The following is a 25,881-nucleotide window of genomic DNA, read 5'->3' as shown; positions in this document are numbered from 1 at the left end:
ACTCTCCCTTGGAATTCCTTCTAGGGGACATGGGCCTGACCCAGGAGAGGCATGCCAAGATCATGGCTACTGGTCACTCCTTGCCTTGCAACCCTGAAGTGAGCACTGACTATGTACTAGGTGCAGTGGGAAACAAAACAGTGGAACAGCCTTCAGGAGCTTCTACTCCAGTTAGAGAGACCAGCCGGAGATGAGACAACGTTAGTCTGTGGACCAATATGGTACTGAGCGTTCATGGCAGGCCACAGGTGCTAAGGGAGCAGATTCTCGGGAAGTACGCACAATACATTGCCCAGAAAAACTGCATCAGGGCCCCTCTTCTGAATATAAGCATGAAACTAAAAGTCAACCGGGTCCCTCTGCTCGCCCCCATCCAGGCTCTGGTTTTGGGAAGAAAGGCAAAGACATGTCCACAGAGCGGGACTTCTTCATGAGGATGAAGTGCACCGTCACCAACAGAGGCCGGACCGTCAACCTCAAGTCAGCCACCTGGAAGGTAGGACGACAGCAGGCCTGGGCTGGAGTCCCCCACCCCAACCCCCGTGTGTGCCGCTGGCCCCACAGCTGATCCCCCCGTGGCTGGTCTCCAGGTCTTGCACTGCACCGGCCAGGTGAAGGTGTACAACAGCTGCCCCCCTCACAATAGTCTGTGCAGCTTCAAGGAGCCCCTGCTCTCCTGCCTCATCATCATGTGCGAACCCATCCAGCACCCATCCCACATGGACATCCCCCTGGACAGCAAGACCTTCCTGAGCCGCCACAGCATGGACATGAAGTTCACCTACTGTGACGACAGGTGGGGGCCCCGGAGCGCGTGTGCCGTGGCAGGGCTGTGTCTCACCTGCACGGGCGTGCGTATGTGGCTGTGCCTGTGGGAAAGGTGTGGGTCTGGGGCGGGAACGTTGCATTGCCGGGTACAAGTCTGTGGGCGTGTGTCACTGTTTCATCCCATCAGTGCGTCTGAGGGGCTCTGGGTACCCTATTTGGTGGTTCCCCGTTGATGCAATGTCAGGGGCCAAAGGCAGAGCCATTCTGCTCTGTGGCCCCGTTGTCCTTGTTGAGTGTGTACATAGTCCTCCACATATGTGTCAGGCTCCTGAGCAAATTTCCAGGAGTCTCATTCCCAGGAGACCAGGGTCTAGAGATCTCCATCAGCACTCCCAATTCAGAGACCAGCCAGGAGCTTTGGGGTCTGAAACTGCGCCATGGCTGCAAGCCTTCCACCTGTTCTCTTCCATTAATGAGCTCTTCCCTCAGCCTTTGTTCCTTCTGTGTCACCTCCATCCCAGCTACAGTCCAGGCTAATTTCAAAGACTTTTTGATGAAGGAAGCTAAGCTAGACTCTAACCCCCCAAACCAGGCCCCACTGACAGCTCTCCTATGGGAGAGTGACATGCTTCAGTGTTGGCTCTGGTGGGATGGCCTGGGTTCAAGTCCAATAGGAAATGTTCAGTGTGGGCTGTTATTCTCATGCTAAATTGTTCTTTATTATAAGTTGTTGAAAGAGTGCCTAAGATTGCATATGTCCCTTCTTAGAATTGGTCTCCACTCGAGGCACAATTAAAGGACTTTTGTGAAACGGTCCTTGAGTCATTCCTGGCCCCCTGTTCTGACCACCATGGCACCAGGACCCAGGCAGCAGCTAATTCTCTAAGTAGTAAGAAGTACTCTAACCTCATAGGGAGAAAATGCACATATGAAGACTTTTGTCCTAGAACTCTGACACAGTCGATGTTGATTACCGTGGTTAATAGTGTCATTATTGTGATTGGGATGAAGATTGGAGATAAAGGTTGTCCCAAAGGCAGGCATTGGAGAAATCCATGTTGTGTGTAAGGGGTCATCTGTCAGATGAAGCCTTTGCATTCAAAGGAACATTCTTGGCAGAAGACACAGATCTATAACATAGACTCTCCAGATGACATGGGAATTCCCACTGCGTGGCCCACATGTCTGGCTCCAGGATGGGGTTGTGCTCTGGATGCCTTAGCCATACAGCCCGGAGCAGTCGCTGTCATGCCTGGGACTCTGCAAGCTGCATGTAGCCCCTGTGAGTGAAGCCATCCCTCATGTGACCCCACAAGCTCTGGGAAAACCCTACAGTCCAAGAAAATAACTCAGCATCTCTAGTTAATAGAAGACAGGGATTTTTTTTAAGCTTAAGACTTTGATCCTTGTTAAAGTGAAGAAAAAAATCCTCTGGAAAGAGTAATCTGAGGTTGTCCTCCTTTCATTACCTTATTTGAATGAGTCTCAGGTCATTTCCTGAAAGCAGCTTTGCTTTGGATAAAAGAAGAGGGGACACACGTAGCAGGAATTGGCCTAACAGTGGTCGAGGAGGGAACGGACACAGAGCAGAGAGAGATCCCTGGTGCCGACTGCTTAGTCTGGCTCAGGGCTTACAGGCAGAGTCGATACTGGCTTGAAGGAACCTGTGATTTAGGGCTTTGTGACTCAGAGTGTGGAGGGTGATAGTGCTTCTAAGTTCTGCTGGACACATTGCATTTTCAGCAAAATCTTGCCTTTCAATAAACCTAATTACATGGCCCGAACTCTGAGTTCAGTGGGCTGGAGGGATGAATACAGAGGTGCTTTACGTATACAGAATGCTGTGCCTCACGGAAGTTGTGTTTAACCGATTAGCAGATTAGTTAACAAGGGCACAGACATGGCTTAGACGGTTTATAAAGTGACTATTTTAAGTCCTTAATCCTTAAGTGCTATTTCTCTATTGCTTTGATGAGAACTGGAGTTTTTTGGGTTTGGTAGCTTGTTTTGTTTTCGCTCTTTCATTAGAATGGGGAAAGGTGTACATGAACACACATGTACACAGACACACACTCTCTCTTCCTCTCTCTCTCTCTCTCTCTCTCTCTCTCTGCCTCCTTAATACCCTTCCGAGATCAATGTTTCAAAAACCAACACTTACATATGATAGCTAATGGGGCGGGGGACTGCTTTCCATTTCCCATTTAATCTAGGAATTCACCAGATTTGATGACATCTAACTACATTGAGGGGCTGTAATTTCCCACCCAGGGGACTACTTTACCATAAGGAAAACTGAAAGAATCTGATGAAAATATAAGGCAATTGGAATCCACAAAATCACTTTTTAAAGAGGGCTGAGTACTTTTTCTTCCGTGTATAGAAACCACAGACTGATGATAAAAAAAAAAAAAAAAAAAAAAGGGTGTTGGAGAAGAAATAAAGGGAGAAGGGAGAGGGGAGAGAAATAAAGCAGAAAGAAGAAAATCAGGCTGTAATCTCACATTTAACTTTCGGGTTCCCACAGTCCATGGAATCCAGGCAACGGGGTTCTGAGGCAGCCACAGCAGAATAAAGGAAAACAGCTCAGAATGCGCTGGTCCCGTGCCTCATCATAAAGGGTTAGAGGACCGTTATTAGGTCTCGCATTAATCATCTAAAAAGTAAACATTTTACAAAGTAAATTCTGTGACACTTCATGTCAGTTACATTTGCGTATATGTGGTTGACTGCTCCTGACAAGGGGAGCACCATGGTGGCAAGGTTAAGGAAGGATGTCCTGACTATCACTGTGACCGATGACCTGTCTCCATTTAGGACTCCCACAGAGCTGTTCTACTCCGTTTCCTAAAATACTGAGCAACCAGTGAGCCAGCTGTTATTTACTGAGCATGTACTGTGTATCTAGCCCTGTGCTGGAGACTATTCTAGCAAATAAGTAAAAGAAATGGCTCCTGATCTCCAAGAGTTTAGATATTGGGACACCAGCAACTTAATGAACTGCAGTAGATGGCACAAAATAGAGCATTCCGTTCACTGAAAAGGGAGATAGAGGTTATTCACAAATAGTTTAACTCTAAAATGGGGTGGTTCTTAAATTCATGTGGAGGTGCCACCTAGTGGTGACAGGGAGTAACTGCGAAGGGAGCCAGGCATCCAGGGAGAGGGCCAACTCTAATTCACATAATCCTACCGTGATTTGTGTGTGAGTGTTCCTGTCTCTGAGAAATAAGTTATAAAAGCAGATTGTGGGTAGGCTCCATATCAATAGGGAGAATACGGTATCAGAGTTACAGTGAAAATTTCAGATTAACAAAGAGGATCGTATAGTCTACAGTTAAAGAATTTGAAGGCAACCCTGTTTTGCCATTGGATTAAGGCAACATGAGGCATAATTGGGTAAGTTAAGATGTCTGTGTTTCAAATTCTGTGGGTCAAATTTATGACGAATTCTCTTTATTTTTTTTTTTATTTTTTTTTTATTTTTTAATATATGAAATTTACTGTCAAATTGGTTTCCATACAACACCCAGTGCTCATCCCAAAAGGTGCCCTCCTCAATACCCATCACCCACCCTGCCCTCCCTCCCACCCCCCATCAACCCTCAGTTTGTTCTCAGTTTTTAACAGTCTCTTATGCTTTGGCTCTCTCCCACTCTAACCTCTTTTTTTTTTTTTTTTCCCTTCCCCTCCCCCATGGGTTTCTGTTACGTTTCTCAGGATCCACATAAGAGTGAAATCATATGGTATCTGTCTTTCTCTGTATGGCTTATTTCACTTAGCATCACACTCTCCAGTTCCATGCACGCTGCTACAAAACGCCATATTTCATTTTTTCTCATTGCCACGTAGTATTCCATTGTGTATATAAACCACAGTTTCTTTATCCATTCATCAGTTGATGGACATTTAGGCTCTTTCCATAATTTGGCTATTGTTGAGAGTGCTGCTATAAACATTGGGGTACAAGTGCCCCTATGCATCAGTACTCCTGTATCCCTTGGATAAATTCCTAGCAGTGCTACTGCTGGGTCATAGGGTAGGTCTATTTTTAATTTTCTGAGGAACCTCCACACTGCTTTCCAGAGCGGCTGCACCAATTTGCATTCCCACCAACAGTGCAAGAGGGTTCCCGTCTCTCCACATCCTCTCCAGCATCTATAGTCTCCTGATTTCTTCATTTTGGCCACTCTGACTGGCGTGAGGTGGTATCTGAGTGTGGTTTTGATTTGTATTTCCCTGATGAGGAGCGACGTTGAACATCTTTTCATGTGCCTGTTGGCCATCCGGATGTCTTCTTTAGAGAAGTGTCTATTCATGTTTTCTGCCCATTTCTTCACTGGGTTATTTGTTTTTCGGGTGTGGAGTTTGATGAGCTCTTTATAGATTTTGGATACTAGCCCTTTGTCCGATGTGTCATTTGCAAATATCTTTTCCCATTCGTTGGTTGCCTTTTAGTTTTGTTGGTTGTTTCCTTTGCTGTGCAGAAGCTTTTTATCTTCATAAGGTCCCAGTAATTCACTTTTGCTTTTAATTCCCTTGCCTTTGGGGATGTGCCGAGTAAGAGATTGCTACGGCTGAGGTCAGAGAGGTCTTTTCCTGCTTTCTCCTCTAAGGTTTTGATGGTTTCCTGTCTCACATTCAGGTCCTTTATCCATTTTGAGTTTATTTTTGTGAATGGTGTGAGAAATGATGAATTCTCTTTATACACAGAAGAGGGGGGCGCCTGGGTGGCTCAGTCGGTTGAGCGTTCGACTTTGGCTCAGGTCGTGATCTCATGATTCATGAGTTCAAGCCCCCCATTGAGAGGGCTGCTGTCAGCACAGAGCCCTCTTTGAATCCTCTGTCCCCCTTTCTCTGTCCTTCCCTTGCTCTTGCATGCACTCTCTCTCTTTCTCTCTCTCTAAAATAAATAAGCATTAAAAAAAGTCTGGAATAATAAAAATAATAGTAGTGAGAGAAGAATTGGGGATCATAAAGAGAATGTCAGTGAAGAAAACTATAAAGAGCCATGAGTCATGAAATATATACACATCAAAATACTTGGGAGGCAGGAGTATTGAAATCTGAGAATAAAATACATTAATTTTAGGCAAATTAGTAGTAAAAGATTATATACTTTCATTGCATCATGAGATACACTTAATAAATTATTGTACTTTTTTTAGAGGGTGGGTGGCATTTGAAAACTCAGAGTGGCCTTTCAAATTAATACATGTAGTTTTTTAGTACCATACCTAGTGTATTCTAAATATTTTTGCAGCCCTACACTTTATTAGCCTTTCTGCTCACATCTAATAGAAGAGGGTGTAGTGACTTTCTTTAAATCTTTGAATTAGAAGAAGTTTTAAGTGCTCTCCTTGACATCTATGTCTCCTCCAAATGACAGTGTCCTGAAATCAGCCAGAGTTTGAACATACATATGAGAAATGCTTATATATTATCCTGCCTGGTCTGCTTGAGATACTCCCCTAGAAGAGACAGCTCTACAAATTCTCTTTGCAATATATTTTGAAGTTGAATCAACGTCCTAATTCAAAGATTATTTCTTCTACACGATCTGCTCCTCTCTTGCAACAATTCAAGGCAGATTTCTTCTTACTGCTTGGGGGTCCCAAGGTAACCGAAGGCAGCTGTGGCATTTGGTGGTACTCAGAGCAGGGTCAGTCCGGGACTGAGCTAGGGCGGTCTTCCTAGGTATAAAGTCATCACACCCATTGCACATCACACCGACAAGATGAAAACTGATTGTCCCTTAACTACAGAGCTGTTTGTATAGATTTCACAAGGCCACATAATATTTGAGGAAAACACAAAGCTTAAGGACTACTGTTTAAAGCAAACAAAATCTGGGTAAAAGTATATTAAAACGAAGACATTGAAATCTGAGTCTGTGAGCAGTCTGGCTATTATTAAGGAAATGAAGTTCCAAAGCTTCTAAGCCCATTATAGAAACCAAACTGAGGTGAATCAGGTTGTTGCTGGAGACAGGCCACGGCCAGAAAGGGTGGAAGGAAAGAAAACAGACTTCAACAGAAGTATGGTTTATTAGCACATGCATTCTTTGGAAAACAAATACGTGGTTTACAAAGTCCTTAAAACTTTTATCCTCTTGAATAGTTTAAAATACCCTCTAAACAGCTTGTTTACATGACGAATTGATTTAGCAAACCCTTTACCCGCCTAGGAAGCAGGGCTAAAAGCCATGGCCAGACCTTGTTTGACTCCAGGCAGTGTTGTCTAGAGTCAGGGAGCTTGCTGCCGTGTCCCGCGTGCACGTGCTTAGCGGTGTCACCTGGAGGAGGAACGAGCCATCTTAGGCCTTTTGCTGGGTTTCCGCTGCCCACTGAGGCAATGGCATGGATACTGTAGCCAAGAGAGGCACAGGTAATCCATGTTGAAAAGAACCTGTGGGCATTTACAGGTAAAGAACAGTTGAAGGACAATGAATAACTGTCATTTTACATTATGAAGACATATCTGATTCTGAATCCCAAAGCCAGGCGGTCTGACCCACATCTTAACTTGGCATAACACTTCAGAATCTAGTGACCTTTTTTCCTCTGTATTTTCTGTTTTCTTTCTGCCTTCTATCTCTGCCTCCTGTGGCTGTCCATCTGTGTCTATCTCTCTCTGTGTGCCTCACCCTTGATCTGTTTCTTCTACTTAATTGTTAAAGAGTGAGCTTTACTCTTCTCATTTCTGAAATCTGGTAAATTAGGCCCTTTTACATTTCCCTCTTCTCTAAAACAGAACAGCCCTACTGAGTTGACTTTTTAAATTTATGGGTGACCCCAGACTGATTTTTTTTTTCCAGTGAGTCAGGGCCCTTAATTAGAAAGAAAGAAAAAAAAAAATAGTTTTCTCTGCCCCTGATGGAGAGAGCAGATGAAAGCGTTATCACAGCCCAGCTCCACAGGCTTCTCTGGGACCCGGGGAAATTAGCAGCAAAGGCCCTTCTGTGCTGTCATAGCTGACCCTATAAACAAGCTGGGTTCATTAACCTCCCCACTGGCGTCTGCGTGCCTGCAGATGGAGGGGAATGACCATTAGCTTGAAGTTGGGGTTTCCTGGCTTTGTGAAGTTTGACAACTCGAATGTTCTTCAATTGTGTTTGGGGTATGTGTATTTCCCAGTTTTTATAGTAGTCTGTTTAAAGGAATGAAGAAGGAGACATTAAATATTTATTTTAGTTGACAAGATAAATGAAGGCCACTCCTGGGAAGTTAGCTGGCAATTCTGAAATCTAGGTTTGTTTGTCTCCTTCCAAAATATGCCCATTGTGTGCCTTTGAATGCATGGTAAAGTAATTAGATTTTTTAAATGTTTTATTATGAGGCTGATTATCATAAACATTTACTTTGAACATTTTAAAGATTCTAATCTTGAAAGAAAATTTAATTTCTTCAGGGAGTGGTATCCTATCTTTTACAGGATGGCCTCATTTTTGAGGGTCTCTAGAAACAGAAGCAATTTATCTGGCAAACCAGCAAGCCTGTTAATGGCTGGTCCACTGTCAGCAGGGCCCACTGGTATAATTCCTATTCCCAGGCTTACGCTCAAAAGCCCCGGATCCAACAAGAAAGTTATTTGGTTGTAGAGAAGGAAGAAAAGGCCAGCACTGTTCCGCTGTCTCCGTGTTCTCCCCCAGACTTCACCTCGCTAAGGTGCTATTGGGCACCACCCCCAGGATCAGGCTGCCAAGGAACATGTCTGTTGCCGATGAGTTTAAAGGCCTCTCTGCTCCTGGCCAAGTGAGGGGACAGATCCTCCTGGTGGGAGAGCAGCTGGCTGGCACAAGTAAACTGCTGAGAATCTTTCTGAAGAAGTCTCCATTGGGGCTGAATCAGCTGAGGCCTAAGCTGCTCAGCCCCGTTGGGCTGCTCCTTGTCTGACCAAGCGTTTAACCCCAAAGTCTCACCTAGGCAGAGAATTTTTCTCTTCTCTGACCACACCAGCCACAGCTTCCAGAATGAAGACACAATGTATTGAATATCACGAGGGGTTCTGCTGAGAATTGTGTGTGTGTGTGTGTGTGTGTGTGTGTGTGTGTGTGTGTGCACTCACTGACATGCATTGAGACAAGTTACTCATGTTCTGGGAGAAAAAGTCGAGTTTTATTGCCCAGATCCCTTAGCAGTGCTGGAGGAAACAGGGCTCTTGTTGTACTTTAGGTCCTAAGACAGAATCAATCCACCGATCAGTCACTCAAGTATTTATCAAGTGTCCATTGGAGGGAAGGCCAAAGGAGAAAGTGGTCCCTAAGTTCAGGGGTTGGCAGCCTAGGATGTGGGTAATTCTCTGTGATGTTATATCCACCTTCAGGACTCCATGAGAAGGAGACATGGGTGAAGGGTGGGGGAATTAGGGCTCCGTGGCGAGGGCCAGGCCTTGAGCTGGCTTTGCAGTCATCAGGGCCTGGAGAAGAGGGGGAAGGAGAAAGCGTCAAGGCTCTGCAGCAAGAATGGGTTTTCTGGGTGTGGGGCACTTTGAGGAGAGCTATCTGCCAGGGCACAGCATGTAAGACACGCTGCAGGTTAGTTGAAAATCAAATTGCTGGGGAAGTTGGGGACCAGATTCCAGGGGGTCTTTGAAGTTAGGCAGAGTATATTTACTCTTGATCATGGTGATGATAGTGGTTGACAATACAGAAAGCTGTCAGTGCTTAAATAGGGGAGTGACAAGATGGAAATAATATTTTAGGGTGATTTGCTTTGGAAGACACGTGCAAAGGCCCTTTGGAGGGGGGAGAGAATAGGGACAGGAAATCAGGGGGCCCTTGCGTCTACTCTCTGCTTGTGCTTTCTCCTCTGTTATTAATTCCCAAAATGGATCGATGACAGGCTTTACTCAGAAGTCATGCGTTCTGAAATAGAGCTCGTAATCATAAGAACATAGCCCCACTTCTGACTTGTGGTAGGCCAGGTAAACAAGACAATGAGCCCATTAGGAAAGCTGTGAGATAAGAAAGACAAGAAATAATATTTAGATATGATGTGGGAAAGCGGCTAATCTGGTGGTTCTTGGGCAGGTCTTCTTGATTTCAATGGTTCTGGTACAGAGCAAAGAGTCCTAAGAGTGTTACATGACCCTTCACAGTTCTCCACATTTGTCTGCTCTCTGCCCACTTTCCGTCAAACCCAGACATCTTACAGGGTGAAGACAGGGATGCTTGGGACAGCTGAGCCCTGTCATTTCAGAGCTGCCCCTTTATCAGAGTATAATGAGGAGACACTTTTCCACCACCTTACTTTTATATTTCTTCCCCTCAGCACTTCCCACCTGCCCCCTTCTCTTGAAGTAGGGAGGGGCAGGTTAAAGTTCCATGGAAGGCAAGCCTGATGTCCAAGAGGTACCCGAAGTCACCAGGCAGGGCCTAAGGAAAAGCACTCAGAGAAGTGAACATCAGACACACACGGGGATCTCCTGCCCACTCTCCTCCTCAGTCACGACTTAACACACAGACGAAGGCCGACTCTGTGCTTTTTCCCAACTTGATACCACATCGTCTTCACTTGTGTTTATATCACCCTGTACTAGCATAAGCTTGAGCTGGCGATCGGATCCCTGGTTTTCATTCTTGGTCTGTCCCTGGATGCTTGTGTGGGCATCAAGCAAATTGTCTGCTCTCCCTGGATCTCTGCTCCCTCGCCTGCAGAAATCGGGAGGTCGAGGGTGGGAGAGCCCTGTCCAGTGGTTGTTGGAGACTAGGTGTACGTGTATATTGGGGCTGGGGGATAGGAATCCTGACCCTCCAAACATGAGTCCGGGAAGGGCAGGAAGAGCGGAGGTTGGGTGGAGCCACAGTTGCAGGTTGACCACATGTTTTGTTTTGTTTTTTAACTTGGATGAATGGTGTGACCAGGAAGCCTGGAGTGTTTTCATCAGAATGCGTGCATTTGATTTACCTTCTGGATTTAGCTCCTTGAGCCCCCGCCCACATTCATGCAGTATCTCTTCCCACATGATTTTTTTTTTTTTTTAATTCAGAATCACAGAACTGATTGGTTACCACCCCGAGGAGCTGCTCGGCCGCTCAGCCTACGAGTTCTACCATGCCCTGGACTCAGAGAACATGACCAAAAGTCACCAGAACCGTAAGTTCCTGGAGTGCCCTATGTGGCTCCCTTGTATCTGTGGAATATGGCCTTGAGTGAGGTGTGACCAGTGAGATAAGACCTGCTTACCTCCTTCACAGACGTCACATCTTCTGTGGCAGACGAGCCCCGTGCCCTCAGAATGGTCAGAAACTGAGGCTGCCACCAGCCCAGATGACAACTTCACACAAATTAGGAAGAGGGCACACACCCTTCCTCAGGGGGGGACACACCCATGCCAAGGCACACAGCTTGGCGAGTGGAAGGCAGGCTGAATCTCAGTCCCCACGGGCCACCTCCACCCAACACCCACATGCACAGCAGTCTGTACAACCCTGTGGGACAGCTCTGTAGAGAGCAGTACGAGACAACACACAGTCAACTGGGTTGTATGCTATTGAAGTAAGTCCACACATCCTGAGAAGAGGAGGCCTGGGAGAGTTCAGGAAAAGGAGAGGACAGAGCACTTGAGTTGCACCTTGAAGGATGGGGGAGGATGGGGCTACATGGGTGAAAGTCATAGGGCACAACTCAAAAGATGTGTTGAGGTAGGCTGTGGTTCTCCCAAGAGATCTTGCTGGATCAGAGAAGTCAGTTGGAGGCTATCCCAGGCATACTAGTGATGGCATATGGACACTGTGCTTTGCCCCTTGAACGAAAACCTGAATTCTAAAAGAGATTCTGGAACAGGACTGTCCAATAGAACTTTCTGCAGTGGAACTGTTCTATACCTGCATAGTCCATATGAAATGTCTAGTGCACCTGAGGAACTGAATTTTTTGTTTAATTTAATTAAATTTAAATAGCCACACCTGGCTAGTAGCTACCGTATGGGACAGGGCAACTCTAATGCATTCACTTAGCCATTTTCCTAATTCAGACATCCTATTTGCAGGTGATCCAAGACAACTTCCTTAAATCCATACAGCCCGTCAACACGCAAGGACTCTGGGCCTATAACCCTATATTGGCCCACTGGGGGACAGAGAAATTTATGGGAGTACTGCCCGACTTAAGGGATCTCATTTCTGAAGGAAAAGGAGGGTTGTGGGCTCTGTGGGAGCAAGGTGGCTCTTACCTTTAGCCTCAATATCTAGCACAGTGTTTGGCAAAATGCAGGCACTGAGTGATAAACCCAAGGGCAAAACACATATTTGGGAAAGAATGCTTCAAAATAAGTGGTGATAGTGGTGCAGACCAAGGTGCTGAGAGGATCATAGGAGGATTAAAAATGGGTAAGTCTAACAAGATTCCTTGGGGCCCTGCTGCTCTTGGGCCTCCAGGATTAGCTGTGGCTTGGGACGGCAGTGAAGAAAATGGCAGTGCTGCTGTGTGTCCATTGTTCTTAAATCCATTGTCTGTCCTAAGGCTAGGCCAGCTGAGTTCAGAGCAGCTAACAGATTAGCAACGCCTATAAGCTGTACATGAGCACAGTTAATATTCTCTTATGGAGTGGGATCTTCTCTTTCTAATTGGTCTCTCTGTTTATTCCTCATGGCTTTGGGGTTTGAGCTGACAGTGCAGAAGGACCCCTGAGGATATCTCAGAGAAGTTTATCACTCTGCTCTCTGGCAAAAAAACCAACCTAGATTCAGTCCTACTTAGAGACCCAGAGATGGGTGCCCGTGGATGTGACCCAGCCCTAGCCTGCCCCAGCTTTGAAATTGTAGGATGTGGTTCTAGCCTTCATGGTAGGATTCCCCATGCTTTTCTGTTACATGATGGTTCTTGCTCCCAAAGTTATCCCAATAATGTGACTCAGGGACCTGGGCTCTGGCCCAGCTTTGGCCCAGGGCCTGGCTTTCTGGGCCTTTGCTCCTTTAGACGTAAAATTGGGGAAAAGTCCAGCTTTTTTTTTTTATGAGCCAAGGGTGAAGTCAAATTAGGGTTCTACAAGTAGACTAGAAGGTACTAGAAGGTTCTGGGAATTCCTGGAGGACAGTATTGTACTTTGTCTTCTGGGGTGGGAAAGTGGAGGTCACTACTATCAAAGGGAACAAAAATGATGACTTCTCACAAGGCATATAAAAAAGATTTTTTCTTTCTTCTTAGAAAATCCTGGATCCTTAAAACAGAGCTGGGGTAAAAATTTGTCATATCAGTTTCCTGCTGACTCCAGGGAAAATATGGTGCTTTTTATTGAATCTGTATATTTAAGCATTAGGCACACTTAAAGGTAATTCATGACCCAAATAGAAATCACAGGCTTCCTTCTTCTCCTGATGAAGCCAAGTGAAGCTGCTCTGAGCTCAGAGGCCTTGTACCCAGCCAGCAAACCCAAATCCAACAAAGGGAAATCTGCATGGGTTGGAAATCGTGTTAATGCCAGCTAAAACGGAAGCATCTATTTCTCTCTGTGTGTGTGTGTGTGTGTGTGTGTGTGTGTGTGTGTGTGTGTGTGAGAGAGAGAGAGAGAGAGAGAGAGAGAGAGAGAGAGAGAGAGATTGGGTTTGTGCAAATAAAGTTGTAGCACAGATTCACACCAATGCTGTGGAATAATTGGAGGCCCAACTTTGAGGCTGGTCCAGGTTTATACACCAGCATCCTGAGTTTCCGCATCTATGTGTGTTTTAGCCTGTGAAAGTTTACCATTGAAATTACTGGGGAAGCTCTGTCCCCAAACCAGATTTAGATAATTGAAAGCCATCATTTCCAAATGGATTAGTAATTTATACATTGTTACTCTTGGAGGTAGGGGTGGGAAGAGCTAGGCGGGAAGGTGGGGGGGGTCGGTTTCTCTTTGTTGTGTGAGGACATTATGTGCTCTTAGGAAAACAAGATTAAAGGCCATAAAAGGCCTATCTACCAGGGAGCAGGCCCCTCACCAAGGCTGGCATTAATGAGCAGATGGTTAGAAAGCAGGCGTAATTATATTCTACTGACAGAGCAGGCCCTCGCCTGCAATCACTAGAAATGTAGTTAAGACCTTTGCTCACTGTACTGTTTAATCAAAAAGAGTAAGAGCCCTGAACTTTGTCTGCATTAAGATCCCACTAAATAAGTTAACTCCAGGCACTTGAAATTGTGCAAGAATCGTTTCTTTGCAGCAAGGGATCCTCAGCAGGGCACATAAAGGGACATCAGGGAGGAAGTGATTTCTTTGGCCAAGGAGTCCCTGATGATTTCAGACCACAGCAATAGCAAATCAAGTCTTCCCAGTGAATGGCGGCTTGGGGGATATAGGAAGAGAGCGTGGTGCCTGGAGTGCTGTTGTCCAGCCCAGACTGTGTCACTGTTGTCCTGCATCATGTCAAGCAGGTCACCATCCCCCCGGCTTTAGTTTCTTCCTGTTAAAAGAAGATCGTATCTGTCCTCTCTACGGCCCAGGATTTTGTTAAAAAGATTAGACGAGGCTGATACACCACTTTGGAAAGTAACATGGCTGCTTCTTATAAAGGAAGTGTGTTCTTAGCGTGTGATCTGGCCATTGCACTCCTAGCTGTGCCCACAATGCGTGTCCGTACCAAGATCTGTACACAAATGTTTATAGCAGCTTTATTGGTAATAAGCAAAGAAACTGAAAACAACTTACACATCCATCTACAGGTGAATGGATAAACCAATTATGGTACCTCCATACAATGGAATACTACTCAGCTATAAAAAGGAACAAACCATGAATACCTGCAGCACCATGAGGAATCTGGAAAACATGCTGAGTGACAAGAAGCCAGACACAAATGAGTACACACTCTTGTATGGCTCCACTTACATGCAGATGGAGAGAAGAGCAACATGCAGTGACAGAAAATAGATCAGGGGTGGCCTGGGACCAGGGGTGGCGATGGGGATTAACCATCAGGAGGCATAAAGAATTTGGTGGTGTGGGGGAGGGGTGACGGGAAGGGCATTTACCTTTGATTGTGGGGTGATAGCTGCAAGAGTGTGTACGTTAGTCCAAACTCACTGAACTGTGTGCTTAAAGCAGGTGCATTTTCTATTGAAGGTAAATTAAACCTCACTCCAGTTGATTTTAAAAATGAAAACCGAACCACAAAAGCCTAGATTAGGGTCTTTAATTTAGGCTGTGATCCCGTCTACTGTTTCCACCGAGGGGACCTTTCAGTAAGTCACTCAATAGTTCGAAGCCTCCGTTTCTTCAGATGTAAAACAGGAATCACAGGAGACACTTCATGGTGTCACCATGTGTCACATGAGCTGCTGATAACACTCATCCTCATTGATCACTTACGTGCAGGCATTTCTAGTTGCTTTGCAGCAGTGCGTTCATCTTGAGATGGGTTTGACCGCTGCAAAGCACTGCACACCCGTAAGTTAGTATTTCCTGCACCCTGGAGGTGGTGCTTGTTCAATTTTTGAAGACAGTAACTGTGCCTAGAAAAACATTAATGTAAAAGACCACAAGTGGCGTTAGCGTGAACCACGCTGCCTTCCTCCACCACACAGGGCTGGTGAATGGGGAGGTGGCCCGTGAGCGTACCCAGAGAACCGGGGGGCAATTCTCTGCGTTTACAGAGAATCTGGGTCTTCTCCGTGGGGTCCCTCACAACGTTACCTGCAGCCCTGGAGAAGAGGTGGCTTTTCCTATACAGCATTTGTCCAGGATATTCAGTCAACACTTCTGCACCTGATAAGCCAGACAGGCAGACGTCGTGCCCAGTACGAATAGCTGTGGTATACGGGTAGTTAAGAATGATTATCATCATTACTATTATTTTTATCAGTACCTCATTTTGCAGATAAGGAAACCAAATCTCAGGGGGATTGTTCTTTTCCCAAAGTCCCCATGAAGCAAGATTTTCTAATGCTTACACTGTGCCTCTTCCAGTTCTCTGTGATTTGAGTTCTGAGCTAGGATTCTGAAGAATGAATTCCCAAGGAATGAAAATGTATATGTCCAGGTTGGAAAACTACCAGAAATTCTAACATTAGACTTTAAGGAGATTTATTGATTCCTTTTTACTGGGAGCAGATGAAGAATTCCGGAGTAGGGAATGTGAGACGCCTTCCCAGGGCTTTCATACAGTAAACAAATGCTACATGAGCATTTAGAACAATCTGGAGGAGGAAAGAAGCCATAAGCAGGTCCTTGCTGCCTTAGGGGCCAGTCTTGTCTGTTTCCCTGCAGACTGCCTTCCCTGTGAGGTCTCCCTTTCCAACCTCCCTGACCTCAGGCTCTGTTTCTCCTCCCCCAGTGTGCACCAAAGGTCAGGTGGTGAGTGGCCAGTACCGGATGCTTGCAAAGCATGGGGGCTACGTGTGGCTGGAGACCCAGGGGACGGTCATCTACAACCCTCGCAACCTGCAGCCCCAGTGCATCATGTGTGTGAACTATGTCCTGAGGTAAGCCTATGAGGGCCACGGTGCTCCCTGGACTGAGGGCAGCAGGCCCGGGGAACCCAGACCTGCCAGAACCTGGGCACTACTTCCGCAAGCTCTTTGCAGTGCTGATCCTTATGACCCACAGGATTTCTATGACTGCCTCAGAAATTATAGGACACCTGGCATTTCCCCTTCACAGTGTTTTTTTTTTTCCTGCATCTTTCTCCCTGCTTGTCCTCTGTGTCATGCCTCTGACCCACGTGGGGAGGCAGAAAGCATAGTTGTCACTTAATATTTTCTAAATGGGGGACAAGGAAAGAGGATTGTTCGTTCTTTCCGGGAGAAGATGTAACACCTTCACTCCATAGTGTCTGGGAAGAGAGCTGGAGGTGGTCACACTGCTAGAGTAGAAAAACAAAAGCCCTCAAACCTACGTACACAGTGCAGCCCACACACAATAATAAAAAGCATCCAAGATGCATCCATACTCAGAGGGCACTCTTCAGGATTGCTGCTGCCATGACTCCAGACGTCATCGTGTGGTTCCTTACAAAGCGCTGGCATGGGGGCCGAACCCATGTTTTTGGCTGAAAGGCTTGGCTATTCCCGTATTCCACGGGTCCGGGGGTGTAAAAGGATTTTGCTGGAAAACCCGGAAAGTCTGACACACCTCTCGTCCCATCAGCGAGATTGAGAAGAACGACGTGGTGTTCTCCATGGACCAGACGGAATCCCTGTTCAAGCCGCACCTGACGGCCATGAGCAGCATCTTTGACAGCAGCAGTGAGGTGGCTGTGTCTGAGCAGAGTGACTACCTGTTCACCAAGCTGAAGGAGGAGCCGGAGGAGCTGGCCCAGCTGGCCCCCACTGCGGGGGATGCCATCATTGCCCTGGATTTCGGTGGGTGCTTCTTAGCTCAAAGGGGCCTGCTGAGCCTCTCTGGGTGAAGCACTTCTGACTGTAGTAGGCTTCCCTGGCTTCAGCTTTTTCTTAACCCCTGCGTCTTGTGAATGTGGCCAGACTGTGCTGAGCCCCAAAACGCATGCTCTTGCCACTAAGACAGTCCTGCTTCTGACCTTGCACAGTGCCAAGTGGGGCGGGGTTATGGGGGACTCCCTCCTGAGACGTCTACTGATTTTCTGGTCCAGGCAGCAGAGAGTCTGAGACGAGGGAGGGGGCAGCAGGAGAGATGCCCTGAGGCCACTGGTACATTTTCATAGAGGATAAATCTCCACCTGGGCCTTGAAGGACAGATTGACTGTTTAGGTGGAGGGCCAGGCTGAAATAGTGTCAGAAATAATTCCAGAAATGTGGATGGAGAAAAGATTCTGGCCCAGCATGAAGCCCTCATATGCACTATTTCTTACAAATGTATGCCAGTCCAGTGGAGATGCCTGTCCTATGGCCCCAGGCAAAATTTTCAGCCCTGGTCCCCCTCCCGTGCTGGAGGCACCCCAAGTGTGCACCCGGGGAGCCCCATGCTCCCAGGTCGTGACCCCCCATCTTCCTCCCCCAGCCTTGCACAGCTGCCCCAGGGCCAGCAGCACCTCCCCGTGCTCACCCTACAACTGTCTTGGCCCCTTCAGAAGTGCTCTGGAAGGCCATGTGAGGATTGCAACCTCAGAAACTATAAAGGGCAGCAGCCCCAGGACAAGAGGTCTTGCAGCTTCCTTATTTTGTGGCAGAACTGAGGCAAATTGTCCACTTGTCCTTTTGCAACCTCCTCCTCCTCAACATTCCCAATCGCCTGTCAAGGAAGTGGGTGCTAGGATCTGACATGAGGTCTCTGAAAATGAGATGCTCCCGGAAGGTGTTCGCTTCAAAGGGAGCCTGTTCATTGACTCACAGACCCAGTAATGGCCTCTTGGTCACAGCCAGACCTCGGAGCATGGAGGGCTTAGCCCCCAGGTACACCTTCAGAGCCTCCTCGGACGCTCTGTGCTTCCTTTGGGTTTTCTCTGCCCAGGGGTGGGCCTAGTGCTTGTGGGGGTTAAGCAGCCAGGCCCTTGTCTCCACAGGGAGCCAGAACTTTGAGAAGTCCTCAGCCTACAGCAGTGCCCTTCTGCCCCCGAGCCAGCCGTGGTCCAGAGAGCTGAGGAGCCACAGCACCCAGAGCGAGGCCGGGAGCCTGCCCGCCTTCACCGTGCCCCAAGCGGCTGCCTCCGGGAGCGCCACCCCAAGTGCCACCAGCAGCAGCAGCTGCTCCACGGTGAGCACCCCGTCTTGGGGTGAGGACACTGAAAGGGTGGGCTGCTCTTTCTGGCTGCTGCAGGATGGCTGAGTAGACCGCCCAGACAAGAATACTGCCCGCATGCCCCTCAAGCTGTCCCAGAGTCCCCTAGGGCAGTGGTAACCCTTACCTGCCGGCTGTTCCAGCTGTTTGCTATTAATATCTGTCCGCACCCCCCCCCCCATCTATGTGATAAGATCCTTGAAGATGGGGGCTAAGTTACACACAGCTTGGAGCCCGTGGCTCATTCCCTGTGCAGGGCAGTAACCATCCTGCTCGAGGCAGACAGCTGTACAGTTTCTGGAGCACTCCCCTCCCCACCACTGGCCCCTGGCCATAGCCTTCTTGTAAGGATTGTTCCCTCTACACATTCTTGTTCCATGGATTGGCGTTGACTCTGTGGGTCCAGAAATAGATTTCTCCTTTCACCTTGGACTTCTGGGAAGACCAGTGTCCTACTCTTGACTTGGTCACCCTCCTTCCTGGCCCCCAGCCCAGCAGCCCCGGAGACTATTACACATCTCTGAATGATGATCTGAAGATTGAAGTGATCGAGAAGCTCTTCACCATAGATACAGAGGCAAAGGACCAGGGCAGCACCCAGGTAGGTGGACCGTGAAGGCTCACGCCCATTCTTGCAGCCCCGTTCCTTTTGGCGGAGACCAGTGGGAACACTAGGCCAAGGCCCTGGTCTTAACTGGGAAATGGGGCCGGTGGGTAGCCCCTTCTCCCCCCTCTGCCCTCTGCTTTGTGTGCCAAATCCAGCTCTTGCATTCTTTAAAGAGGCCCTATGTTTAAAGAGCATCTCCAGATTTGTGAGATGTTTAGAAGCAATAAGGAGCAATTACTCTCCTCACAAACACCTTCACCTTAGGATTCTGTAAGAACAATTTTTATTTGAAATGGATTTAAAAATGACAGGCGTCTGACAAATTTTCACTTACGCACAACTTTTTAGGAACGCACTTCTTACAGAAGGGCCACTGTTCTCGAAACATTATAAAAACAAGGAGGAGGTGGGTGGATATTTCACAAAGCCCCAAGAAGAATTATTAATCCCCCTTTGTCTCAGTCCCAGTTATAAAACAAATCCCACCTTGCTGCTCAGCTGGTCTCTTTGCCCTGCCTCGCACAAGCTCCCGCAATTCTGTAAAATGTCCTTTGTGCTGGGGCATATAAAGCTGTTTCTGGCTTTCCAGGAGCCCCTGTGTATGCTCTGGCCCCAGGGGTAGTCACCACAGGCAGAGAAGTCTTAATGGGGCCACAGGAGAGAAGGGGGCGGGGGTTGGACAGGTAGACTGGAGAGAGGAGGGCATTTCGGGGTGGGTGAGGCAGTGACAGCAGTGTGGGGCACAGGCTGAAGAGGGGTGGACTCCTGGAAAGGCTAGCATCACGTGCGGGGAGACGCGTACATGGGGTAGACAAACCTGGGTTTCCTTTTGGTGGGCAACGGCCAGAGGTGCTGAAGCAAGGGAGGGACGCCGGGAGGGGCACGAGAGATGGGGGACAGGGGCAGGGCTGTGAGGGGCAGACGGCGGCTGGACCAGCGTTCTCAGGAGGCACCAGCCTCACCACTCCTCTCCCGCTGCCCTGCCCCCAGACGGACTTCAGTGAGCTGGACTTGGAGACCCTGGCCCCCTACATCCCCATGGACGGGGAAGACTTCCAGCTCAGTCCCATCTGCCCCGAGGAGAGGCTTCTGCAGGAGAAGCCCCAGTCGACTCCCCAGCACTGCTTCAGCACCATGACGAACATCTTCCAGCCGCTGGCACCTGTGGCCTCCCACAGCCCTTTCCTCCTGGACAAGTATCAACAGCAGCTGGGAAGCAAGAAGATAGAGCCTGAGCACCGGCCCCTGTCCTCCATCTTCTTTGATGGAGGCAGTAAAGTGTCCCTGCCCGCGTGCTGTGGCCAAGCCGGCACCCCTCTCTCCTCCCTGGGAGGCAGGTCCAGCAGCACACAGTGGCCCCCTGATCCGCCATTACATTTTGGGCCCACGAAGTGGCCTGTTGTGGATCAGCACACGGAGTCCTTGGGGCCATCACCATTGGGGCCCCCCGTCAACTCGCCCCATCTCTCCGTCTTCAAGAAAAAGTAAGTGGCAGAGTCCCTTGGCTGAAGCAGCAGACTCCCACTGTAATCTCTGGGGCCCCAGAAAGGCTCCCTGCCTCCTCCCCTTCTCCCCCGCCACAGCCTTCTCTGTACTCAGAGTCTGGATGCGTTGAGGGAATCACCCCAAGGTATGTGAGGCCTCCAGCAGGACATATTTCTATCAGGGCTGGAGACCAAGAGGGGACTGAGGCCCAGAGAAGGAAGAGAAGGGGGGTGTTGAGGGCCTTGAGCCCCACCGTCTCTCTCTTCAGACCAGGGTTCATCAGCTGAGCCACAGAATGCAAAGAATGATTTGAGTGACTATTTTCTTAGTTCTCTCCTAGAACCCTGATTGAGAAAAGCAAAAAGATGCCCTTGATTCGCCCTGCCTTTTGGCTTCCCAAGGTCCTAGTGCAGCAACATCTTAGGGCTCCTTTAAATCTCCCCAATAAGCCTCATGCCAACCAGCAGGGTGCTCACTGGGTGGAGTCACATGGTTGGGATGTGACTTCTAGCTCCCAGGACCTACTGGTTATGCTTCCCTGGGGCACTTGCCCATCACTGGTCCTCAGTGGGGAATGGTTCCGGGCAGTGGTACAGGGGAGAGACAGGGCAGGAGACAGTGGTCTTAAAGACAGATGGAATGAGGTCAGGCCTAAAGGCTGTCTGGGTACAGCTGGGCCAGCAGGCAGATGTGGAGGGAGGTACAGGCAAGCTCCTGCCCCTCCTCTGGGACTCTGCCCTTTGGGTCTTAGAGCCAGCACCGTCAACTATTGGTTCTGGGAGGTCCCCTGGAGCAGGGGGAAGGCCCTGGGGGGTATGGGGCTCCCCACTTCTTCACAGCTCACTCTCTTGGGCTTGACAGGTCTGCAAAAGGCTTTGGGCCCCAGGGCCCGGATGTGATGAGCCCGGCCATGGTAGCCCTGTCCAACAAGCTGAAGCTGAAGCGACAGCGAGAATATGAGGAGCAGGCCTTCCAGGACCTGAGCGGGGTGAGCCATCTGCCTGGTGTGGCCTAGGGACGCTGGCTGGGGGTGGAAACAGCCCGAGAGCAGAGGTCCGGCCCGGGCAGAAACTCTCACGATGGCTGTGAGGGCTCAGAGAGCCTATGACGGGCAGCAGGGAGGGATACAGCCTTGCATAGAGAGCAGCCCACCCCCGACTCAGTTTGAGGACCAGGTATCTGGCCTTCTCCCCTCTAGATCCAGGGGGACCCATCAGGCAGCAGCACTTCACATCAGATGTGGAAAAGGATGAAGAGCCTCAGGGGCAGCGTGAACTGCCCTTTGGTGCCCGACAAGTTGCTGAGCGCAAGCGCCCCCAGTGGTAAGCAGCAGGCCCAGGCCTCCTGGGGGGACAGTGTTTGCAGGGGCCCACCCGGGATCCCCCACCGTCTCACCGCCTGCACCTCTGAGCCGTGGTAGAACAGGGTGGTGTCCCCTGCCCTGCCTTCCACACACCCAGCACCCCCTTTCCACTCTGGCTCAGCCGATACAGTCAGAAAGCTCTGGGCTCTGCTGCCCCAGGAGCTGGCTCTAGTTCTGAGCACGTTTTGTGAAGGAAGGGGGATGCTGGGGGCTGACAGCCTCTCCCTTCCCTCGGCCCGGCACTGCCCTCACTCGCCAGCATTGGTCTTTCAGATGAGTTCACCCAACTTCCCATGAGGGGTGCGGGACAGCCTCTGAGACATCTGCCACCGCCGCCGTCTGCCATGAGCCCCAGGGAGAACACCAAGAGTGGGTTCCCCCCACAGTGCTACGCACCCCAGTACCAGGACTACAGCCTGCCGTCAGCTCCCAAGGTGTCAGGTGAGTGCGTTCAGGAAGTGGACCCACCATGCTAGGGTCTGACGGGGGACAGAGAGCGCCAGGAGCTGGATCTCACAAGGCCACAGAGCTCAGCAGGGCACGAGAATGAGACTGACGCCCTGGAAGGCAGCGACCTTTCCAGATTTTTACTACAGCAGGGGCTGGGTGCCGTGTGCCCACAGGGCTCTAGAAGGGACATCCAGGGCCCTTTGGACCTACGAGTCCCCGAACCCATGTCTTTTGCTCAGGGTTTCATGTTACCGTACTGCCTGCTGCTCACTCCCATAGCAGGAGTGCCGCTCTGCCTTCAGGCAGGAACTGAGCGGAGGACGTGCCCAGAGAGCTCTATGGGGGCCACCCTCCTGGACCTTGTTCTCTGGGTTAGGCACCTGATGCCCGTCTTCCTCCCTGGGCTGCCTGAGTGTGCTGCCATTTACAAAACATAGATACCATCACGAAAAGGGTACTGTTTGGGGGAAACACGCCAGAACCCCTCTTATGGAAGAGACCCTTTTGGCACATTTGGTACCATGTTTTTAAAACTCTCATTCTTTCAGGCATGGCGAGTCGGCTGCTTGGGCCCTCCTTTGAGCCCTACCTGCTGCCCGAATTGACCAGATATGACTGTGAGGTGAATGTTCCTGTGCCAGGAAGCTCCACGCTCCTGCAAGGAGGGGACCTCCTCAGAGCCCTGGACCAGGCCACCTGAGCCAGGGCCCTCCACTGGGCAGGCCCCCCGCCCCCCCCTGCCCGCGCCGCCCCACCAGCTTCACTCTCTACGTCTGTTTTTGCAACTAGGTATTTCTAACACCAACACACTTTTTACAAGATGTACCTACCTGGTGAACTCGCCCACGTCCCCACGTGGTGGCCTTTTTCTAAAGATGCTCACTTTAGTGTATTTTTAAGATGCACAGTTGCTTTACCTGCTGTGTTTTATTCTGTCAATGAAACGTTCTTAAATTTTGTAAGATTTTTCTTCCCCCGACTTTGATTACTTCTAATTTATATTATTCATGGGTCCCTCTGTCTCTCTCACACACACGATATCCATACTAATGAGTTTTGTGTACATTTGTTCTCTTGTAGGGAAAGCTTTGGCTTCATTTAACTAAAAAGGTCTTGTTGTTGTTGTTGCCAAAGAGAAACAAAATAATTTTGCTTTCCAAGCTTGATTTTCATGGCCTCTTCCCTCTCAAAGCCCTTCTTTCTTTTTTAAAACTAATCACCATATAATAAATTTCCATCTTTTCTTCTTTTCTTAAGCTGACTCTCGGCTCTAATTTTGACACAACCGTTGGGGAAAAGGAAAACGCAAAGGGTGGGCTCCAGCATATGGGGTTAACTGTGAAGGTTGTGTAGTGTGGCTTTTCCCCCAGTGTGGTTTTTCTCCCGCATTCAGTGGATTTGTTTGGTAATTATTATTCAAAAATATAAGAGTTCTTTAAAAAGAAAAGTTATATCTGGGTTAAGTGTTTATCATATATATGGGTACTTTGTAATATCTAAAAACTTGGAAATGGAATCCTGCTCACGAAATCACTTTAAGATCTTTTTGAAGCTGTCCATTTTCTCTCCCCTGGTGTTGCTGACACTGCAGATTGTACAGAACTCCCACGGGCCTGTACCAGCACTGCTCAAGGCCTCTTGCTGGTGGCTTTTTGCTTCGGGGATATGCCCTGGGCATGACAGACAATCCAAGACATGGAATCATAAAGTGTGGGAGCACTGTGAGCTGTCTTCTCGTGTTCTATATGTATTATGTATGTATGTATGTATGTATATTATTATTGCTGCCAAGAGGGTCTGATGGCATGTCGTGGGGTGGGGGTGAGGGTGGGGCAAATCTAAGGGAGGGGAAGTGCTTTAATTTTTCTTCAGATTTTGTTGCCAGCCCTTCAAGTGCACTGAGCTATGGGACCCAAAAGGTCTTTCACATGGCACATTTGGATATTTCCAGAATTACCACGAGACGGTTTTGGTGGGAGTTCATGAAAGACAGGATTCAGAAATGGGGGTCGTGATCCAGCCATGGTGCTCCCAGCTTACCAGCCGGGAGCACATGTTGCTGGCCTGAGAGAGGATATGGGAAGGGGGCACAGCTGGTCCTGACCGGCCACGCACCCCTTCCTCAGCCTGCCATTAGGTGGCCCAGCGAGGAACAGCAGGCAGACTTCCTGGGTGGCCCCTAGCCTCAGGCCTTCCCCAAGTTCTGTCTGTCACCTGAAGTGACATTTAGGTAGGAAGCACTGAAAATCAAGTGTTCTCAGAGCACTTTGTAACTCACTGGGTAAGAAGGACGATACCTTTTTGGTTTTTAAATACCAATCACATGGAGCTTTTCTGTCCTGGATACAAGGGAGTTTCTAGAAACACACACAAAGCACAGCAGGTGAAGAATTTGGTAAAGCTGGAGGGACATATTGCCAAAAACACAACAAAAAAAACAATTTCAAAAGAAATCTCTAAGAAGAATGACCCGGTCGCTGCATTGACCAAATCACACTTTAGCACCACCGCTTTGCCCCACACACAGCGGCAGAACTTGAAGGGTTACTGACGCGTAAACGCTGGTGTTTGGTGTTTGATTTCCTGTGTGTGTTGCCTCAGCATTAAGGGCATTTTTACCCTTGCAGTTTTACTAAAACACTCTGAAAAATATTCCAAGCTTCATAGTAACCTTACCTGTCAACGTAACGAGTTCATGAACATTATTGTATTGTCAAACTCCTACTGACAACATTATTACTATAGGGGAGCTTAACTTTATAAAGAAATGTATTTTGACACTGATATCTTATTAAAGTGTTCTGATCCTACCACTGCCGGTGACTCTTGTTCCGTGGGGACTTATCATGGGCTACACCGACGTAAAGCAAAGAATCTGTTAAACAGTTTACAGACCACGAACCTTGGCGCTGATCTCTGTGAGGCAACGGAGGCCAGCCGACAGAAAGAACAGAGCAACATTAACACTTAGGAACGGCTCAAGACCGGGCGCCATGTTGCATTGTCCATATTTCCCACATATTTTTCTGTCTGCCTCTGGGCCCTTTCTCATATCCTAGGGGGTCCCCAAGGACAGAAGTCACGGCCCTGCTTTCAGAAGACTATGTGAAGCAGCGTGACAGCTGCACGAAGGGTCAGGAAGGACCTCCATTTGGAGGTGGCAGGGCTCCAGCGGGACCTTCCTAGGTAGGATGGGAAGGGCAAAGACCGCCTCAGATCGAGACCATATGTGATGCGTTCTCGAGTTCAGATTTTACTTTTCTAAATCATGATCTGCTTATGAATAGGCAGCTGTCTCCATGCAGGGCTGGGGAGACAGCCGGCAGCAGCCTCTGCTTACAACCATCAGTCCTAGCACCGGCCATTCCAGCATATTCCTTTGACCTCTGTGGCCCCAATGGGAACTGCTTGGCTTCTCTGTGGCCTCTGTGAAAATGAAATTAATTCCTTCACTTCCATGACCACCCAGGCAGGACCCAGGAGAAAAGAGTTTTAAAGTATTCCCCCCTACACACAGTTGTTTTTTAACTATACTCATTTGGTGAAGTCATGATCTCCACAAGAGCTTACCAGATAGTGGCGGAAACAAAATCCT

At 48.6% G+C, this 25,881-nt stretch overlaps 1 protein-coding gene and 1 long non-coding RNA gene across 2 annotated transcripts in view; one reads left to right on the top strand and one right to left on the bottom strand.

The window, feature by feature from the left end:
• Nucleotides 1–25,096, top strand: part of EPAS1 (endothelial PAS domain protein 1) — an 85,686-nt gene extending 60,590 nt beyond the window's left edge. Inside the window, exons 5-16 of the mRNA XM_058684215.1 lie at nt 378–496; nt 591–796; nt 10,759–10,865; nt 16,022–16,169; nt 16,834–17,048; nt 18,167–18,357; nt 18,872–18,982; nt 19,979–20,472; nt 21,335–21,461; nt 21,672–21,795; nt 22,110–22,277; nt 22,835–25,096. Coding sequence (XP_058540198.1) covers nt 378–496; nt 591–796; nt 10,759–10,865; nt 16,022–16,169; nt 16,834–17,048; nt 18,167–18,357; nt 18,872–18,982; nt 19,979–20,472; nt 21,335–21,461; nt 21,672–21,795; nt 22,110–22,277; nt 22,835–22,986 — 2,162 coding nt within the window. The 3' untranslated portion in view covers nt 22,987–25,096. The remainder of the gene's footprint in view (nt 1–377; nt 497–590; nt 797–10,758; nt 10,866–16,021; nt 16,170–16,833; nt 17,049–18,166; nt 18,358–18,871; nt 18,983–19,978; nt 20,473–21,334; nt 21,462–21,671; nt 21,796–22,109; nt 22,278–22,834) is intronic.
• LOC131485149 (uncharacterized) lies at nt 15,179–19,979 on the bottom strand. The gene is made up of 2 exons (XR_009248660.1): nt 19,806–19,979; nt 15,179–15,495 (listed from the first exon to the last, which is right to left on the bottom strand). It is a non-coding gene; the product is annotated as an uncharacterized LOC131485149 (long non-coding RNA).
• Nucleotides 25,097–25,881: the final 785 nt, after the last annotated feature.

This window comes from Neofelis nebulosa, chromosome 9, assembly GCF_028018385.1.
Source record: "Neofelis nebulosa isolate mNeoNeb1 chromosome 9, mNeoNeb1.pri, whole genome shotgun sequence".
In the NCBI taxonomy this organism is placed as follows: domain Eukaryota; kingdom Metazoa; phylum Chordata; class Mammalia; order Carnivora; family Felidae; genus Neofelis; species Neofelis nebulosa.
Note: the sequence above shows the minus strand (reverse complement) of the source record. Positions and strands in the feature narration are given on the sequence as shown.